The sequence below is a fragment of the Oncorhynchus gorbuscha genome, linkage group LG08, assembly GCF_021184085.1.
Source record: "Oncorhynchus gorbuscha isolate QuinsamMale2020 ecotype Even-year linkage group LG08, OgorEven_v1.0, whole genome shotgun sequence".
Classification (NCBI taxonomy): domain Eukaryota; kingdom Metazoa; phylum Chordata; class Actinopteri; order Salmoniformes; family Salmonidae; genus Oncorhynchus; species Oncorhynchus gorbuscha.
Window position 1 is genome coordinate 53,058,860 of NC_060180.1, and position 14,456 is coordinate 53,073,315.

General features: G+C 40.5%; 1 protein-coding gene across 1 annotated transcript in view; it reads left to right on the plus strand.

Moving 5' to 3' along the window:
• The window catches only part of LOC124041809 (TGF-beta receptor type-1-like), an 85,992-nt gene extending 75,132 nt beyond the window's left edge, over nucleotides 1-10,860 (plus strand). The window contains exon 9 of the mRNA XM_046359856.1: nucleotides 6,199-10,860. Within this exon, the coding sequence (XP_046215812.1) occupies nucleotides 6,199-6,324 (126 nt within the window). The 3' untranslated portion in view covers nucleotides 6,325-10,860. The remainder of the gene's footprint in view (nucleotides 1-6,198) is intronic.
• Nucleotides 10,861-14,456: the final 3,596 nt, after the last annotated feature.

The following is a 14,456-nucleotide window of genomic DNA, read 5'->3' on the forward strand; positions in this document are numbered from 1 at the left end:
CTGGCTGTTGCCGGCAAGGTCCTGTCCAAGGTGATGCTACACAGGCTGGTGAACAACATCACAGAGGAACTGCTGCCAGAGTCAAAATGCGGTTTCAGAAAGGACAGGAGTACAGTCAACATGATATTCACAGTACGGCAACTCCAGGAGAAGTGCCTTGAACATCCGGACCATTTCATGGCCTTCGTCGACCTCTCCAAGGCCTTCAACACTGTGAGCAGGGAACTACTATGGGGCATTCTACTCAAATGTGGCTGTCCAGACAAATTTGTCAACGTCCTTTGCCAGTTCCATGATGATTTGATGGCTCGGGTGGCCATAGGAGGGCAAGAGTCAGTGCCCTTTGGAGTAAGCATCGGTGTGAGGCAGGGGTGTGTGCTGGCACAGGTACTATTTAACATCTTCCTCCTATATGTCACCCAGCTTTTCCACAAAGAGCTTGAAGACAGCAACGGTGTTACGGTGAACTTCAGGAGGCTCCAAGCAAACACCAACATTTTGATGGAGCAGGTTCTTGAGCTGCAGTATGCTGATGACTGTGCTCTTGTGGCCCACACTCTGAAAGCCCTTCAGTCCGTCCTTGTAGCGGCTGTGAGGGTCTAGCAGGATGGGACTGTCTATCACCACCACCACGACAGGTGGTCTGCCAATGGAGATCAAGCCCTCCACCCACCATGCCTGTCTTCACCATTGAACACACATCAATGGCAATTGTTCCGTCCTTCATATAACTGGGCAGCATACTCTCGGAGGATTGCATCATCGACCTCAATTCAAAATAAGATCAAGCATCAGGAAACTCAGATGCAGGGTCTTCCAAAACCGGGATCTCCACCTCCACACAAGTCGCCGTCTGCATCACCTTACTTCTTTACAGCTGTGAAGCCTGGGTCAATTACAGTTGCCACAACAAGCAGCTCGAGCGATTACACATAAGATGCCTGCAGCGCATCCTGGGATTCACCTTGTGCCACCATGTGCCCCATACTGAAATACTTGCTAAGATCTAACTGCAAGAGTATGGAGGCCATGGTCACCCAACACCAACTGCGCTGGCTTTTGGCATGTCATTAGAATGTCTCCGCAGCGCTTGCCACGGAAGATCATGTATGGCCAGCTACATCACAAATGCTCTCCATCCAACCTCACTGAGCTCGCGCTGTTTTGCAAGGAGGAATGGGAAAAAAATTCAGTCTCTCGATGTGCAAAACTGATAGAGACATACCCCAAGCGATTTACAGCTGTAATCGCAGCAAAAGGTGGCACTACAAAGTATTAACTTAAGGGGGCTGAATAATTTTGCACGCCCAATTTTTCAGTTTTTGATTTGTTTAAAAAGTTTGAAATATCCAATAAATGTCGTTCCACTTCATGATTGTGTCCCACTTGTTGTTGATTCTTCACAAAAAAATACAGTTTTACATCTTTACGTTTGAAGCCTGAAATGTGGCAAAATTCGCAAAGTTCAAGGGGGCCGAATACTTTCGCATGGCACTGTATGTTGCGCAACATGAGCTCATGGGCTCTCATGAAGTGTTTGATTCGATTTTTGATTATATTTGCAGTGATGTCAGTGATTAGAGGGACAATAGAACGCTGAGTCCTGGTAGCAAGTTTGGCAGGCTACTAATGACCATCCGCAGCATCAGAGCTTGGAGAAGCCTAATTACCGTGACTATGCGGAATTCACATGGAATTTGACTGCCAGTCATGACTCATGACAGCCGGTGTGGCGGTAATACGGTCACCGTAACAGCCCTAGTCTCGCGCTGTTGGCAGTGGGTGCACCCGATTCAGCTGCCCTGCGCACCAGGTAGGCGAACTGTTGCCATTTTGAACCATTTCATGTGTTTGAAGGAACGAACTTGACCTTTCCAGCAGGCCCAAAGATAAAATAAAGTGCACTATAGGCCTACCGCTGGCCAAACGGATGGCCCGAAATGACCGTTAGCTACAACTAAGTTGATACGTTGAGATTTCAAAACATTTAAAACCATGACTAGAGAAACACTGTCAACAAATACAGCAAAGATATGCTGTTATGAGTGAGTTCCGGTGTAAGTTCTTACTCAGCACTGTCAACACTTTGTATTCAACACTTTTATAATTCTAAAATGTGCGTTCTTCCTATTTCCACTCAGCACTACAACAAGCACTGCAGCAGTAATGAATGCGTAGGAACGTGTATCTATAGGCTTGTGTAGTTGTTGTTATTAGCAGCTTGGGTCTTTTTTAATATCAAGGAATATTTCACTTTCTCTGTTCATAGGAATAATAACATGAATTTGTGCATGAGGCAGAAATAATGTGGTGCGGCTTGAGTTTAATTGGTTAAGGTTACATAAGGTATGTTATAAGTCATGTTTTTTTTTAAATTAAAAAATGTAAGCGGTAGAGCTTGGCTTGTGTTTTGAGTCAAACTGCCCTACAATTTTCCTGTTAACACTCAACTTTTCCATTACTTTGGCAATTGTGATCTAATCAACACAATACTAGCCACTTATAATGCAACATACCAAAACAAACTATGCAAGAGATATTGTTATAGGCAGAATGCATCGGAGTAGGATTCTATTGCATTGACACGGCTCACAGACCGGTGCGGCATAAACAATCAAAGCTGCAATATTTTTTTTATTTTACCTTTATTTAACTAGACAAGTCAGTTAAGAACAAATTCTTATTTTCAATGATTGCCTAGGAACAGTGGGTTAACTGCCTGTTCAGGGGCAGAACATTGTCAGCTTGGGGGTTTGAACTTGCTTGCAACCTTCCGGTTATTAGTCCAACGCTCTAACCACTAGGCTACCCTGCCTATATGCAAATAGACCATTTCCATACCTTTTGAAGTCGGAAGTTTACATACACTTAGTTTGGAGCCATAAACTCGTTTTTCAACCACTCCACAAATTTATTGTGAACAAACTATAGTTTTGGCAAGTCTGTTAGGACATCTACTTTGTGCATGACACAAGTAATGTTTCCAAAAATTGTTTACAGGCAGATTATTTCACTTCTAATTCACTGTATTACAATTCCAGTGGGTCAGAAGTTTACATACACTAAGTTGACTGTGCCTTTAAACAGCTTGTAAAATTCCAGAAAAGGATGTCATTGCGTTAGAAGCTTCTGATAGGCTGATTGACATAATTTCAGTCAATTGAAGGTGTACCTGTGGATGTATTTCAAGGCCTACGTTCAAACTCAGTGCCTCTTTGCTTGACATCATGGGAAAATCAAAAGAAATCAGCCAAGAGCTCAGAAAAAAATGGTAGACCTCCACAAGTCTGGTTCATCCTTGGGAGCAATTTCCAAATGCCTGAAGGTACCACGTTCATCTGTACAAACAATAGTACGCAAGTATAAATACCATGGGACCACGCAGCCGTCATACCGCTCAGGAAGGAGATGCGTTCTGTCTCTTAGAGATGAACGTACTTTGGTGCGAAAAGTGCAAATCAATCCCAGTACAACAGCAAAGGATCTTGTAAAGATTCTGGAGGAAACGGGTACAAAAGTATCTATATCCAGAGTAAAATGAGTCCTATATCGACATAACCTGAAGGGCCGATCAGCAAGCACTGCTCCAACCCGCCATTAAAAAAGGGACAATGATCCCAAGCATACTTCCAAAGTTGTGGCAAAATGGCTTAAAAGTCAAGGTATTGGAGTGGCCATCACAAAGCCCTGACCTCAATCCTATAGAAAGTTTGTGGGCAGAACTGAAAAAGCATGTGTGAGCAAGGAGACCTACAAACCTGACTCAGTTACACCAGCTCTGTCAGGAGGAATGGACCAAAATTCACCCAACTTATTGTGGGAAGCTTGTGGAAGGCTACCCAAAACATTTTTCCCAAGTTAAACAATTTAAAGGCAATGCTACCAAATACTAATTGAGTGTATGTAAACTTCTGACTCACTGGGAATGTGATGAAAGAAGGAAAAGCTGAAATACATCATTCTCTCAACTATTATTCTGACATTTCACATTCTTTAAAAAAGTGTTAATCCTAACTGACCTAAAACAGGGAATTTTTACTAGGATTAAATGTCAGAAATTGTGAAACACTGAGTTTAAATGTATTTGGCGGAGGTGTATGTAAACTTCTGACTTCAACTGTATATGTATCTGTTATCATTTACTTTGAACTGGACAGTGTTTTCAACATGAGCGGTCGTAAATTGATATATTTGTTTTGAGATTAAAACAAGAGCTGCATGTGGCCACGTATGCACATTTTGTTCATATCCTTTGCTAGTTAGTGAGTTATTAGTCAAATGTAAATGTAAATTAGCCCAGTTATACATAATTTGTAGTTATCATTAGGGGAGTGATTGCTTCCTACAAGAGCACAAAACGTATAGATGTATAGCCATCTTTGAAAAGTGAGTCAGGTAAAATGCTTTTTTTTGTCTTAAAGTTCCAATGTTTTATTTTGAGACAGACTCTAATAAGCTAAGTAGCCAATAGACAGACGGTAGCATAATGTGTCTTATTCTCTGTAATAATGGTATGGGAATAATAATGCATTTTATTTTGTAAAGTGGTTTCTTGCATCAAACACCACAACATTTTCAGTCACCTCCTGGTCTGAAGGGCAAGTGGATAAACGGGTTAATGTCAAGCCTTGCATGTTTTTTGTCCAGAAGTCTCATGGAATGTAGGCCTACTTTGAACACCACACATTGGCTGCTAATGTAGGCTGAATGATAGAACAGCTATTTCCATGTTAAAATGTTATGATGCATTTTCTCCATTGTTTTTAGGCCACTCTAGTAGGCCTACATTATGATTAAATAGCCACAGTAACCTACATTATCACTGTTAAAACTTAAAGCGGGTACAGCCTCAGTGTTCACAGTAAACTTCACAGGAAACGCGCGCTGGAAGTTGCACAGAATTTTTACAACGTTCAAGTTTGAGCTCAGCAATTTTTTTGGGGGGGGGGGGGTCACATTGGATACAAGTAAAAGGAAGGCTGTTATTGGTCTCATCGCTTACTATGCCAACTTCTCAGAATAAAATGGGCCATAACTTTTGAGGTCCCACGTTGGAACTTTAATATGTCTGTAAAGTATACTATGTTCAACAGTATATTTTCAATATTCATTGTTATTTTTCAATATTCATAAATGAATGTTAGAAAATTGTTCTTGAAATCAATACTACTCATATTACAGAGCAGGCAATAAATCTTCATTACACCAATTTTCACTTTGTAGCACCTACAGATGAAATACTATGGAGTCTAAAATGACTTTGATTAATTATTTCTCAATTATGCTTTAAGATACAAATGTTATAGGCAAAGAGTTGTTTCCTGAATAGTTTATTTGCTACTGAGAATATATTTGATTCATCTATGTCTTTATGTCAAGGTCCTGTTTGTTATTTTCTGTACAAATTCTATTAGCCAATATGTCCTGCACCTTGTACAAAATCTTAATTAATGCCTTTAATCGTCCCAACCACCCCCCCAAAAAAATAGAAGGGCCTTTTTTCCTATTAAGTATTGTTTGGTTCAGTGGACCTATTCATTGTCTGAGAATATGACATGTGTTTCGTTCAAATCAGTTAGGTCAAATGCATAATGCACCTAATATTGAAAATAAAAGCCTCTAAGAGGCGACCAGCAGAACATCCTGTCTGTCTTCACTGTCCGATCCGCCAGAGAGCATACTGCTCAATACAGCCCTGCATTCAACACGAGACTCACTGACAAAGCCCTTCGGCGGCCCTCGTGAGATTGAGGAATTGGGATGCAATGGATTGGTATTCAGACCTGTGGCCTGGATGTTGCAAGTCTGACCAGCCTTTTCAAGGTCAGAACGCTGGCGCTCCTCTGTGTCTCCATTGTCTTTGCTGGGCTGGGGTTTAAGACCAGGGGTTTAAGTCTTAATTCAGACTGCGGTTGCAGATTTAACACCATGTCTATGAGTAGCGTCTCTATTGCTGTTTCTCTCTTGCTCTCGAGTTCTTTCACAACAGCAGTGATTACATTACTTTTTCCACTTGAAGAATGACATTGTAACATTGCAATTGCCACAGTCATGGTGTTTACTCTACGATTGGTGGGGGCAGCTAGACCAATCCATATGTATATCTCAGTGCTCAACAACATGCAAAACAAAATATGGATGTGTAATTGCTGTCCTGTGATGTTGACGCCGTCTCCCCTGCCTCTGTCCCCTCCCCAGGTTTTACGAGTGATGGCTAAGATCATGAGGGAGTGCTGGTACTCCAACGGGGCGGCCCGCCTCACCGCGTTGCGCATCAAGAAGTCCCTGTCCCAGCTCAGCCAGCAGGAAGGTATCAAGATGTAAACTAGAGACAATGCCACCTGAATGTCTGGAATCTCAGTCCCCATCTGTGTGCTGTTCCCCTACGCCTCCTCTTTCTCTGAAGGAGGAGGGAGGGAGGTGATGGTACAATCAGGTGGGTGTGTTTACCCTTCTATGACTCTTTCCTTTAAGGCTGATTGGAGAGATTGTTTCTTTGCTCTCCTCTAAGATGGCATTAAAACATGGGTTGATTCCAGTGGATAACCTGGATAATACTCTGTCTGGACTCTGGATGCAGAGACACAACCCCCTGACCCTCCTGTTGGTTTGCCTGACTGGTTGCAACAAGCCCTTCTTTCTTACCCCCAACAGACACTACTTGACTTTTATTGGGACCTCATGTAGGAATTCCATAGAAAATATTCAGAATCAAAGAAATTAGTTACATTGAAAGAAAATATACATTTTCAAATACCTCTGTCTGGTTATTTCTCAAAGTACCGCAGTCTGTGTCTATTTAAGCATTTCATTCAAACAGGATTGAGTGTTACTCATGCATTTATTTTTTTCACTCAACATCTTGTACCTTTTAAACATATATTTTACAGATGCCAGTTCCATAATTGTGTATACTTTTGTCAAGAAAACTGAATATGACCTTTATCAAGACTTGTCAAATATGCAGTGAAATATGCAATATTTTATTCATTGCTATGTACTGGTAACTGACAAAATAAAGGAAACACTTTACATTTACATTACATTTAAGTCATTTAGCAGACGCTCTTATCCAGAGCGACTTACAAATTGGTAAATATACTTAGTAAATATACAGTAAATACAAAGTATATTGAAAGCAGGTACTTTAACACAGGTGTGGTTCCTGAGTAAATGAACCAATTAACATCCCACCATGCTTGGGGTCATGTATAAAAATGCCCAGTTGCCCATTATTTTGACTGCCATGGCTAGTAGAAGAGATCTGCCTTTGAAAGAGGGGTCTCGAAGGAGCATAGGGGGTTTAAAGGGTTTGTGAGTGTGTGACCAGATTTCGACCTAATTGAACAGTTATGGGAGATTCTGGAGCGGCGCCTGAGACAGAGTTTTCCATCTCCATCAACAAACCACTAAATGATGGAATTTCTCATGGAAGAATATTGTCGCATCACTCCAATTGAGTTCCAGACACTTGTAAAATCTATGCCAAGGCACATTGAAGCTGCTCTGGGACTCATTGTGGCCCAACGCCCTATTAAGACACTTTTATGTTGGTGTTTCCTTTATTTTGGCTGTCACCTGTATATTTATTTCTTACAGTGTAAATATGAGTCAGTCAGAGGAGGCTGGTGGGAGGAGCTAATAAGAGACTCAATGTAATGGCTCGAACGGAATTAATTGAACTATCAAACATATGGAAACCATGTTTGGCTCCTTTCCATTAATTCCATTCCAGCCATTGCAATGAGCCCATCCTCCTATAGCTCCTCCCACCAGCCTCCTCTGGAGTGGGTGTGTATGCTGTACTCTATTCCTATGTATTTTGTGTGTGTGTATACAGGTGTACATTCTATGTGTACATAGAGTACACCTAAGCTGATAGATATACTGAACAAAATTATAATGCAACATGCAACAATTTCAAAGATTTTACTGAGTCACAGTTCATACAAGGAAATCAGTAAATTAAAATAAATGAATTATGCCCTAATCTATGGATTTCACATGACTGGGCAGGGGCTCTTTTATTTCAGTTCATGAAACATGCGACCAACACTTTTACGTGTTGCATTTATCTTTTTGTTCAGTATAGTATATCTCTATTTTATACAAAGCACTCTTCATTCTTTCAACCATAACCATGAAGTGCTCTGAATCAAGGAGGTTCTCTGACGGAATGGGTCCTCCCACTGCCATAGGAAGAAATGCAGTGGAAGTCGTCCGGGTCCAATTCATTAGGCACCTAACGGATTACCTGGACTTATCCAATAAGACCTTCTTGTTTTTGTATTCCACTGAGTAGTGCTACGATGTGCACTAATGAATACAATTAAGCAACACCGTGATACCAGTTTACCTTTCAATCTTCTCAGTAGGAATCAAACCAGGACGGTCTTAAGGGAAAGCATTGCCGGAGCTGCATTATATACACTATTTTCTGTATATTTGTATTGCTTTTATGTGAATGAGTTTTCACATCTAGGGGCATAACATTTCAAACAAGAATGTACATTTGGATATCTTCGATTTGTGTACAGCTCTATCTACCTTTACAGTGAGAAGGCCCCATGAGACCTATACAGGTCCTGAAGTCTATCTTTCATTTGTTGCATGAATGAAAGACAGAACATTTTACTTTACTAGTTGGAGATTCATTATGCTGCTAAACATACAGATGTGATCATGTAACATCCCTTATTATTTTCCAGTAGGACAGAACACAGAAAGGATAATTAAGCGAGTCAAGGAAATGCTGTAGGTCATCTGAGGTAGACATTGTTTCATATCTCTTTAGTAGCAATAAGTGCACTTCTGAGCATTGCTGCATAATTACATTAAAAAAATATAATCTACACTAATAGAATCGACTATGAAGTACTGTGAGCAGAGGTCAGATGAACGCTTGTCAAGTGCCATCGCATTTAGATTTGAACTGTAGGGTTCTCTTTTTTCTTTTGTTTTTGCAAAACCAGAGGTACATGCTGTATTCATATCTGCTACTGTGTTATTTGTTTTTGTCTTTTAGCAAGTTTACATCAACCTGCTTAAACCAAATCAAAACGCCCTTGAACTATTGTGCCATGCATGGAATGCATAATTGGTCAACTGGTCATTACAGAACAGTGTTGTGGATGGAAAAACAACATGGTGTTTTTTTAAACATTCGTCAGACTTGAGGTGAAGGATATTGCTGCTACGATATACAGTGTATGTTAAACCAAAAAAGTATTATTTTACAGTGGAACAAGAAATGCAACTGTTGTCATGACTCATCCAACAATTTTATTTTCTACGTCATTCCTCAGTCTCATCAGCAGCCTTTTACTTTTCCGACTCTCATAGAAACATCCAGGTATTTATATTGGCAACATAAACAGCCTCTGACTCCCTACCAGCAAGGACTCCACTAACTATGATCACTATCTGCTAGTCTAGCTTTCACCAGGAACCTTGCATTTGCCCCCCTCCCAGTTTCAAATCTGTTCTACATTTTGAGATTTCCTTTCCCAATTGTTCTGTCATCTATAAATGTGCTGTGAATTGTACTGTGTTTTGTGTCTGTGTGTAGAGTACCTTCAGAAAGTATTCATACCCTTTGACTTATTCCATATTTTGTGTTACAGCCTGCATTCAAAATGGATTACATTGGTCAGGGAGGTGAGAAAAAACAAAGTGCTTATTTTGAATTCGGACTGTAACATGAAAATGTGGAATAAGCCAAGGGGTATGAATACTTTCTGAAGCACTCCCCATTATTTTCAGTGAGTGGAATTGAATCCCTCAATTGCCAGTAATCCAGTATGTAGCATTACAGCATTACACATACATGATTACGGTCGTCACCTCTCGCTGACCTGAACTCAAGCACTCATTTGCTAAAGGAGAAGAGCCCTGTGGCGGTATGTACTGAATGAGATGCTCTGATTAGCAGAAGGAGAAAAAGACCAGTGAGGCAGGCAGCGAAGAATACATATTTAGTAGTGGGCTTCTAATGCAACCACAAAATTGATATTAAGCTCTGCTGTGTAGTACAGATTGTGAAACAGAATAAAATAAAATAAAAATACGCTTCTGGTAAGCAAACCATTCTGAAACGTACACTATTTGAGGGATAATATGAAGATTCCCTGGTCATCTATATCACATATTGCACAGTAGCTGTAAAGTAGCTGCAGTATGTGCTATTAAGTACTGGCTCCAGCAGAAGAAAGCCTTCTTATTTCTCCCAGTGCCTATGTTTGACTTCTGTTATATTATATGGAACCATGTTCAAAGTCCAGCACATGTTCTGCTGAAAAGCAAGTGAAACAAAGTTTGAAACACAATCACAAAAAAAAAAAAGGAAACGATACCTCCTCTCGGCACACCAATGTTTTTAATGTTTTATTATTATAATTTACCTCAATGTACATAATACTTTTATCTTCCACTTTTGACATTCTATTTCCATGAAATGTCTAATTGAAATAATATTAATGCACATTTCTTTGTCAGTGGTACTCCGTATACAGTGTTGGTTGTGCCCATATGTTTAGGAAGTTTTCCTACTGCCTCGGTTTGAACAATCTCTTATTTGAGAATTGTTGATATTTGAAGAATGCTTTTCATCTCTTTTAGAACCCTTTCAAGTTGTAGAGAAAGCCCCTGTACAGTTTCATATATACCATTTGTTTGGAGGGTCATGTTACACCACACACGTTTTCAGAGGTGCTTTTTCTCTGCTCCCTAAGATAAAGTATGTTGTAAAGTGTTTAAAAGAATGAGCGCTCGACATAGGAATTCAGATGACTGACTATTCAAGTTCATGTATAGTGAAGTAGGACGTTTTGTGAATAAATATATACGCATTTTCTTACCTTGTGACAGTTGTTTTCTTCCCTTCTCTTTCAAAGAGCCCATCTTCTGTGAGTGTATACATAACAACAACTCACTAGTCATTCAGGTTCAAGTCATTCAGATTGTACTGCAAGATATTGAAGTATCCAGACAAACTAGAATTTAAATGCTTACTATAAATCGAAATAGTTTAGCTTTGTTATCAAATGATTCTGTCACCATTTACATGCTCCCCACACCAACAGATGGTGGTGTTTCCTAAAAGTAGCCTACATGATGGCCACAGGGATTCTTGCTAATGCACATTCAACAATTCTAGTACTAGTACAGTAAATGCAGCCATTTGACTTTGACTACATTTAGTATGCCATAAAGAGTGTTTTGTTTCAGTGTTTCTACCACGCTATATCAGTTGACCCCCTCTGGTGTTCAATCTTTTTTTATGATGTCTGGAATGTAAATACATTATAAGTGCTCAGGGGTAAATGGGGAGGCTCTGTCTATCAGGGTCTCTTTAGAGTCTAGACATTCCCTGTAGACCCTGTCTGTCTGGAGATCCCTTTGTTCTGACTCACTGTAGTCAGGCTGAGAAGCTATTGGCCTGGCCAAACATCAACCCATCTCTTGACAATTCATCGTCATCCAGATGTCAATGCAGTGTTCCTTCATTTCTCAAAGCCAACAGGGCTCCAAGGGGGTGTGTTCTGGTTTGATACTGTATCATCAATGATTGGACTCTTGAAGGGTGAAGATATCAGCATGATTGTTTTCCATGTTGAGAAATGTAATTTGAGCTGTTCGATGTAACTATGTCTGCATGCTATTTTGAAAAGGGAGATCATTTTCAAAAGGTGGAAAGAATCAATCGAAAGTTCTGATTTGAAATAATTCTGCACTTAACTAGTCGAATCTATCCCTTCCTCTCTCTCTCCCATCCTCACTTCAGTCGTGGTCATTTTTCTCACAGCCATACTTCTGGAGAGCGTGATAATGGTGGTCAGTGGGACTAGTGAGAGCAGGGAGAAACATTTATCGCCTTAAAAAAGTGGTGCTGATACAAACTCTGGTGATACAATAATTCCCAGAGGTAATTCACTTCTGGGATCCTATGTTGTGCTTTATTCCCATTCTGGGGAGAGTTATGTTCTGACAGTTGGGAAAAAGTCCGATTTCCCCTCAGGTTAGTTCTAGTTCTCCATGCACTGGCCTACTTCCACTGGTTTTATAACAACTTATACCTCATGTAGTTATTTTTCAAAATACTTTGGTCTCTGTTCCCCTTGATGACAAATTGATTGACTGCCAGTAAATTATCTGTCACGTCATGTGTTCAACTCCAACCCACTGTGGTCAAAGACGAGCCTTACATTTCCAATCCACTTGCTTCACTGTTCATTCAGGGAGCTCTGTCCTTGCCGCTCATTATTCTCTCCATGATGCCATCTCTATTTCTCCTCGACTTATCCAGCGCGTTTCGTAAAGGCTTTGATGGTAGTGATTAATGCTTGATGTACATGCCACCCACATTTTTAACTGCACAGTCTAGGCATTGAGTGGTTGCGTAAGATGCAAGCCAAGGATGTGTTTGGTATTCCCTCTGCCATGTTGTATCCCACATCATCTGTGCAGCCATGCATGTACCCACTGTGCATCACAGACTCTTAGTACTCTTGGGTCCAATCTAATGAGAAAAATCCCAGGGTCGAGATTCAATCTCTTTTTGCCACAAGGTTTGATTCAGTTCCTGAATTGGCAGAGTGCAGGGTGGTTTTCATTCACACTTTTCAACCAACAACTGTCCCATTGTATAGAGGTTTGTGAGACTAGGCAATTCCAATCATACTGGAAAGCCAGCATACTGTTATCCCTTTCCCCAATACAGCAGGATTTGTAAAGTTCCATCCAAGCTATTTTCAGTTGTGATTTTGTGCCATTATTCAATTATCTTGCTCTTTCTCATTGAGTTCTGTTTTTTCACTAACCAATTCAGTAACCTGGGTAATATTATACATAGTAGATGATGCATGAATGAACACAGATTTCACAGTGCACTGCCATATATGTCCAAAGGCATGAGTAAATACTATTTTTATACTCTAAACGGTATTATAAACTGGGTGGTTAGAGCCCTGAATGCTGATTGGCTGACAGCCATGGTATATCAAACCATATACCACGGGTATGACGAAACATTTTTTTTACTGCTTTATTTATGTTGATATCGCGTTTTATAATAGCAATAAGGCACATCTGGGGTTTGATACATGACCAATATACCACGGCTAAGGTCTGTATCCAGGCACTCTGCGTTGCGTCGTGTTAAAGAACAGCCCTTAACCGTGGTATATTGGCCATATACCACACTCCCTCTTTTCTTAATTATACAGTAGCAGTACTTTATAAAGAAAAATGATAGCTTACTCAGAAAACAGAACTAGATTGAACCAGTGGATCTAGATTCAAGTTTGACTCGGTCAGTCTCCTACAACAAAAATGTGTGCAGCTGAGTGGGACTCGAGGACAGGAGTGGGGAAACAGTTCTAGAGTAAAAGCATGTAGAGCAGGTACACACGAATGCATACACTAGCACGCACGCAAGCACGCACGCAAGCTCTATGGACTACTGAGCTTGATTGTGTTGTAGATGCAACAGTGTCTTATTCCTTTGATACAGATGTTTCCTACTGTGAACAAATATTTGGAATCAGAAGATTACATTCAGGGTGCTGGGTAAATGGCATGTAATCGCATCATTAAGCTATTGGTGGCATTATGCAAATAGCTGCAGGGGTTTGGGAGTAATCCTCTGAGTCACTGACTGCTGCTGCTGCAAATGTAGAGCTGTTTACTAGGAAATCTATCTCTAGAAAGTTAGCCTGCCTGCAGTTGTAATGTCTGTACGGCTCACTAGTTCTGCATTCAGAGAACTGTTCTCTGTAATGAGTGTGGCTTAGCTATTTAATGTTGTTCTGTATTTACAGTGCATTCGGAAGGTATTCAAATCCCTGGACTTTTTCCACATATTACATTACAGCCTTATTCTAAAATTGATTAAATTGACTCCATCAATCTACACACAATACCTTTACCCCATAATGACAAAGCAATACCAGGTTTTTAGAATTGTTCTGCAAATTTATTAAAAACCTGATATCACATTTACATTTAGTCAGACCCTTTATTCAGTACTTTGTTGATGCACCTTTGGCAGCGATTACAGCCTCGAGTCTTCTTGGGTATGATGCTACAAGTTTTGCACAACTGTAAATGGGGAGTTTCTCTCATTCTTCTCTGCAGATCCTCTCAAGCTCTGTCAGGTTGGATGGGGAGCCCCTCTGCACAGCTATTTTCAGGTCTCTCTGGAGATGTTAAATTGGGTTCAAGTCCGGGCTCTACAATAATGGCCTGATTGATGGAATACTGCAGAGATGGTTGTCCTTCTGGAAGGTTATCAAATCTCCACAGAGGTCCTCTGGAGCTCTGTCAGAGTGACCATCAGGTTCTTGGTCACCTCCCTGACCAAGGCCCTTCTCCCCCGATTGCTCCGTTTGACCGGGAAGTCAGCTCTAGAAAGAGTCTTGGTGGTTCCAAACTTCTTCCATTTAAGAATGATGGAGGCC